This window comes from Phyllostomus discolor, chromosome 2 (genome assembly GCF_004126475.2).
Source record: "Phyllostomus discolor isolate MPI-MPIP mPhyDis1 chromosome 2, mPhyDis1.pri.v3, whole genome shotgun sequence".
Taxonomy (NCBI): Eukaryota; Metazoa; Chordata; class Mammalia; order Chiroptera; family Phyllostomidae; genus Phyllostomus; species Phyllostomus discolor.
Window position 1 is genome coordinate 82443635 of NC_040904.2, and position 7137 is coordinate 82450771.

At 32.8% G+C, this 7137-nt stretch overlaps 1 protein-coding gene across 1 annotated transcript; it reads right to left on the reverse strand.

Moving 5' to 3' along the window:
• Window positions 1-1474: 1474 nt before the first annotated feature.
• On the reverse strand, window positions 1475-5351 carry LOC114491125 (olfactory receptor 5K4-like). Its single transcript, XM_028505298.2, has 2 exons — window positions 4960-5351; window positions 1475-3369 (listed from the first exon to the last, which is right to left on the reverse strand). Exon 2 carries the CDS (start codon window positions 3353-3355, stop codon window positions 2429-2431), a length of 927 nt encoding a protein of 308 aa, XP_028361099.1. The 5' UTR covers window positions 3356-3369; window positions 4960-5351; the 3' UTR covers window positions 1475-2428.
• Between the last annotated feature and the right edge of the window lie 1786 nt (window positions 5352-7137).

A 7137-nucleotide genomic window follows, 5' to 3' on the forward strand; every position in this document is an offset into this window, starting at 1 on the left:
AAGTCTGGACATAATAGCAGAGAGAGATGGAGCATCAAGACAGAGAAGACCAGGAAAAACCATGTTTTGGGGAAAATTCTAAGGTGCTTTTTGATCATGTTAAATTTAATATGTCTTTGAGACGTTCAAATAATTATGTCATGCTTGGCTGTTGGATATATGAGTCTGGAGATCTCGAAAATACATCAGAACTAGCAATACACATTCTTAGTCATCTTTATATTGATGATATTAAAAGCTATAAAAAGTATAAGTATGTCACATAAAAAGAAAGAATGGAAAGTATAAAATAAAGAATCTTATATCTGAAATTTATAGAATCCTAACATTCAGACTATGGTTAGAGGCAGAAGAATCTTTTCCAATCATAAAAGTCATTACTGCAAAGTTTAATTACTTCTTTAAATGTCTCTCTTCCCTACTAGAATATAAGTGTAGATACTGGGACTGTCCGGGTTTTTTGTGTTGAGCAGACTAGAGAGATGTGAAATAGGCCTCTCTGAATATGCAAGTGCCTGTGCCTGTATGACTGAATGAACAAAAAGGAGTCAGAAGAAATCAGTGAGTGAGGGAAAAGAGTAAATGCAGTTGGAGTACTGATTAGCCATAAAAAATCAGACTTTAATTCTCACTTTAAAACATTCTAAAATGAATCCCAGTTAAGTAAGAGTGCTCTGTATAAAAATTTAGGTTTATGGGAAAAGAAAGATAAAAATATGTTTATAAAATATCTCTGAATGATGGAGAACATACATTTTAATGCAAATAGAAGAAATAAACTGCTAACCAATTTATCTAGGATCATTCACTTATTAATCCTTTCTTTTCTCATTGATTTGTGAAACTCTTCTTATTTTATATGGGAGTAATAAAATGTAGATAATTGAATTTTTCAAATTGATCAATGTATTGATTCTTGATTTAAAATCAAATTATTTTAATTATTGGAACTTCATTATATACTTTAATCTATAAATATCAAGTCTATTTGTTTTATTGGTTACTATTTTTCTAGAAAAATTTTAGAATTATTTTGCCAGGTTCTCAAAGAAATCTTTCATGGATGTTTATTTGTGTTAAGTTAATCTGTGAGTGATTTTTGGAGAAACAAACCAAATAATGTTACATCTTCAACTCATGCTATATACTAATAAATTCTGGGAAGAATCAGGAGCAAAGCACAAAAATTTAAACTATCAAAAAAGAAAAAATAATAAAGAAGAAGGAGGAAAATGAGGAGAAGGAGGAGATAAAAGAAAAAGAGAGAAAGAAATAGTGATAGTAATATTGAAATATTAATAATATATCTTAGATTAAGAAATCTTTTCAAAAAGCATAAAAGATTATACAATACAAAAACAACATATATGAGCAAATCAAATTTAAATTTTTATTAATTTATAAATAACAAATATTAAAATACTATTAACATGCAGAAATCATTTGCCAGAAATAATTTCAATACTTTAATATATTTTCTCTGTAAACACTGTTACAAATAAATTAGGAAATAACAGGAAGACTTAAAGAAAAATTAACGGATAATTCATAGAAGTAAAAATGGCCCATAAGAAATATTAATTAATTTCACTATTGTTTAAAAAATATAAGATAATAAAACAGTGACTTCATTAATGTTTTAAATGCTTATTGAGTGTTTACCATGGAAGTTGCTGTTCTACATTCCATACTACATAACATAATGATGCTTTTAAAAAGGGGAAGGACCTCAATCATACTTCAGGTTAAAGCAGATTTTAATCTACTGTAGCCAGCTTGTTATAATCCTTTATAAATTATTCAACAAAATGTATATTTGACTCTGTGTGTGTGTATTTCTTCTCATTCCATTTTCCTCCCCCTTCATGAATCTTATCTAGATTAAACTTCATTACTTTAAAAATAGATTACTGTAATTAGTTTGCTTCTAGTCTCTCTCCCTACAAACTAATCTATGTCTGCCAGGTCAATTTTCTGAATGAAAATGAACAGATTTCTACCAAGAATTTGTAAATATTTCAAATACTCTCCATCAGATTAGATATAATGTCTTCCATTAATTAGACAAGGTTAATCAAGGCAGACTCTTATGCACATTTAAACATTTAATTTTGATGCTGTGTTAATTTACTGAGGTTTGGAACAATAGTCTGACACAATTCCACGAGAATGAGAGTTGGTAAGAAAAGTTACCATTGAGTTTTCTCCTGCTTTACTTAGTAATATTAAGTAAAAGAGAGTCTAATGGTGGAGTTGGCATTAAGATTTGCCAGACAATTTTGAAATTCCATTCATATATCTTCCTTAAAACACAAGCTGATGACTTAGAGATTATTATTTTACATGAAAACATTTTTTTTTATTTTTCTATGTCTCTTATCTATGACACCATTTTAAAAAATTAAAATGTTTCCATTGAAGATAAAGTTCATTTAAGAATATGGTTCCGTATAATTTTTTTCAGAACATTTATCACTTCCTTATTTCTCAGACTATAAATAAAAGGGTTTAGTAGAGGAATTACTATTGTATAAAAAATAGCCACTGGTATATCTTTACTCCCTTCTTCAAGTGGTCGAATATATGTGAGTAGACAAATGTAGAATATTGAAACAGACAGAAAGTGGGATGAACAGGTAGAAAATGCTTTACCTCTCCCCTCTTTGGATTTCATTTTGAAAACAGTAAAAAGGATGCAAATATAAGAAATCAAGACAGTGGCAATGGTGAAGATTTGAATTGGCATTGAAAAAATATATATCATTAGTTCGTTGATGTAAGGGTCAGTGCAGGAGAGTCTATAGAGTGGAAGGATATCACAAAAAATATGGTCAATTTTATTAGATCTGCAGAAAGTTAACCTTAACAGAAGCCCCGCATGGATCACGGAATGCAGGTTGCTGGCTATGAAGGTCCCTACAGTCATTTGGATGCAGAGTTCCTTTGACATCATGGTGTGGTACTGCAATGGGCTACATATGGCTGCATAGCGATCATAAGCCATTGCTGCCAGGAGAAAGCAGTCTGCAGTTTCAGCAAGGCAGAGAAAATAAAATTGTACTATGCATTCATTGAGGGAAATCACTCTGTCCTCAGAAAAGAAGTTTCCTAACATCTTGGGAGTAATGGCACAAGAACAACAGGAATCCATCAGAGCCAGGTTGCCTAGAAAGATGTACATTGGTGTGTGAAGTTGACGCTCCATGAATATCAATGCCACCAGGCCAAGATTACCCATCATGGTGATCAGATAGATAGCAAAGAACACCAAAAACAGAAGGATCTTCAGCTGTGGATAATCTGTAAATCCTATGAGGATAAACTCAGTTGTCAAGGAGTGATTTTCCTTAGCCATTCCTGGCTTCTTGGCTGAGATAGAAATCATAGAGAAATGAAATTCTAAGGTAGAATGATGTAGTTCTGCCTCCCTAATATTTCCATATACCAAATGAAAAAACTCTCTTTAATCATCCTATGCTGTCTCCTGAAAACTAGCACACACACAGTAGGTCAAGTCTGTGAGAAGAGAAGTATCACAGATGGTGTACACAGGATTGCCTAGAAATGCTTGTGTAAATCCCCAAGAGATAATAGCTTTTTTCCTGCATGAATTATCCAATGTTGATGTGAAAAGTCCTAGTCAGTATATATAATTTAGCATCTCCAAAATTAAAAATACATTTTCTTATGGTTTCTTTTCCTCCAGAAAAAGAAACAAACAAGTTTAAAATACTTTCTTATGGAACTGATGTGGCATTTGAAAATACATTGCTCTTTAGACATTTTAAGTGTCTAATATTAAGAACTCCACAGAATCACAGTGGATTTTTAAAATGGTTCCTCTGGCTTAGTATCCCTTCATAGCTAAGTTTATCATTGGATACTTGAGAGAAAGACCTGCTCACCTTTAAGACAGTGTAAGAATATAAGTTAATTTTGATAGTTTTATATTTATTGCAAAACATTCTGAATCTTACTCCTATGTTAATAGAACACATCCCCCAAGAAATTATTATTCTTAATGGTCTATTTATCTTAATATTTTCTGCCTCTAGTGTTAAGTGTCCTACATGCATGTCTAATATTTTTTTTTGCATGTCTAATATTGTGAGATTTGGCAACTAAGTCTCATTCACAGTGTTCATATTCCTTGTGATAAATACCTATCTTGCACTCTGTGAAACTGCTAATATAGAAATTAATGTCTTAATTTTGGTGAATCCCATGAAGGTTCTACATTTATTATATGATTATTTACATTTACAAATACATTTACTTCTAATTCCCTATATATTTATTGGAATTCAATGATCACCCAAGTGTATTATGTATTTATTATAGTTTAGCAACCATAATATTATAAGAAACATAGGTTTTTAAGAATGTCAAAACCATCTTTCTTTTCTTTCAGAAATTGCTAAAAATATTTGGCGTCAGCATTTTTCAGATAGACACTTTTGAAGAAGAATCTACAATGGTTAATCAATGTACATTGTTTTTAAAACTTATTTTGGTTAGTATTTTTTTTCTGTTTATCATTGTCTACACTGAATTTAATAGACTATTTTTCATATAGTATGGTAAGGTTTTCTGGAGTCTTATCACTAGAAGGTTACAATCAAATGAATAAAATATTTTTACCCTTTGTATTTGATTCATAACACTTCAAAAATACCTTTTAGAATTATAGTATTTTGGAAAAAACATAGTGAAAATATGCAAAGACAGCTTTTTATTATTATTTTAGCAAAACATAATGGTAAATCAATGGAAAATACTTATATGAACTCTGGTTTAGTTTTCAATAATCACTGTTTTATGTAAAATGTAGTGTATCAGAATAATAAGTGAAAACTCATTCATTCTTCCCCAATGTGAAATACAAATTATTCAACTGACTTAGAAATCAATATTACTTTACATCCTATAATTATTTTACAGAGTCATTTGCAGCCTTACCTGTACGTTTATGGAGAAGACAATGGTATTTTTGAACTCAGAATAGGTCAGAATGATCCACTGTAGTGTGTTTCTTCATGGCTGTCTAGGTGTCTTCAATTTAGAGACAGACCACAAAAAAAATTAAGTAAATAAAATGCAAAACCATTAGAAGTGCTGAAGTATTTTAGGGAAGTGTATATTTTTGCATTTTAATGCTTTCATGTAAATATATTAGAAATCAGTCCTCATATAAAATGACAGACATTTTATAGTAGCTGATTGGCCATCTGATATTTGTTTTTAGATAAATTAAGAAAATCTGGGTGTTTAAAACATTGGGGAATAAATTATGTAACTCTAGGATATTCTCATACTAGTAGGTCAGTGACAATAATTGTGTTAGCCTCAGGCAAAGTTAAAGTTTTCCGTTGATTCTAGAGGGATTACCTGGTGCTGGCATCATGGCATTTCAGCAGAAATGCCTAACCTGATAGATATCATTTCTAAAACACAAGTAAATCAAAGAGCATCAGTGAAAGAGAAATATCCTTTGAGATTTGGGGATTAAATTAAATGACCATCACTAAAGTCAGCTAAGGATCATGCTGGGTTTTTTTTTTCATTGTTGTACAATTACAGTTGTCCCCATTTTCCCCCATTACTCTCCCCCACCCTAACCACCCCCACCTCCCACATTCAATCCCCTCACCCCCTGCACCATTTTCTTTGTCCCTGGGTCCTTTATACATGTTTCTTGATGACCCTTCTCCTTCTTTCCCTCCTTACTCCCCTTTCCCCTCCTCTCTGGTTACTGTCAGTTTGTTCTTTATTTCCATGTCTCTGGTTATATTTTGCTCGCTTGTTTGTTCTGTTGATTAGGTTCCACTTATAGGTGACATCATATGGTATTTGTCTTTCACTGCCTGACTTATTTCACTTAGCATAATACTCTCCAGTTCCATCCATGCTGTCAAGAAGGGCAGGAGTTCCTTTTCTTTTTTTTCAAGATTTTATTTATTTATTTTTAGAGAGGGAAGGGAGGGAGATAGAGAGAGAGAGAGAGAGAAACATCAATATGCGGTTGCTGGGGGTTATGGCCTGCAACCCAGGCATGTACCCTGGCTGGGAATCGAACCTGTGACACTTTGGTTTGCAGCCCGCACTCAATCCACTGAGCTATGCCAGCCAGGGCTCCTTTTCTTTTGTGCTTCATAGTATTCAACTGTGTAAATGTAGCACAGTTTTTTGATCCAGTTACTGATGGGCACTTAAGCTGTTTCCGGCACCTGGCTATTGTAAATAACGCTGCTATGAACATAGGGGTGCATAGATTTCTTTGAATTGGTGTTTCAGGGTTCTTAGGGTATAAACCCAGCAGTGGAATTGCTGGGTCAAAAGACAGTTCCATTTTTAGTTTTCTGAGGAAATTCCATACTGTTTTCCATAGTGGCTACACCAGTCTGCATTCCCACCAATAGTGTGGGTTCCCTTTTCTCCACAACCTCTCCAACACTTGTTGTTTGATTGTTAGTGATGGCCACTCTGACCAGTGTGAAGTGGTATCTCATTGTGGTTTTAATTTGCATTTTTTCTGCTGGCTAGTGATACTAAGCATCCTTTCACATGTCTCTGGGTCCTCTGTAAACAATCCAATTAAACAATGGTCAAAGGACCTGAACAGACACTTCTCCAAAAGGAGTATATTGATTTTTTACACAGTTGAGATACCTCTCCCTCGCTCTCCCTCCCCCCTTTCTGTTCTTTGTTCCACACCTCCCCCATACCCTGTTTATTTGAAAACTATAGTGGAGAGAAGAAAGTCATGTTGATAACTTAATGGAGAAAGTGGAATTTAAGCCAAAATGTGCATAGAGATTTGGATTTGTGGAAAAAAGACAAAAATGTGGTTGCATTCTTATTTTATTCCCTTTGGTGAATCTGCCCATGATAGTTGATTAGCCACTTCTGATGATAGAATGGATCATTGAATTTAGAATTACCATCTTTTATTAGAAGAAAAGTGTATATATATAACTCATCCTAAATTCAGCAGCTCTTTTAAATATTGACATATTCTCAGTGAACCTCTGTACAGTACATGGTCTCTTCTCCTCTCAATTTAAGATGTCATAAAGATTATAGTGTTTTAGAATCATTTTAATTAAAAGATAACCATATCAATGGCATCTTGTTTCT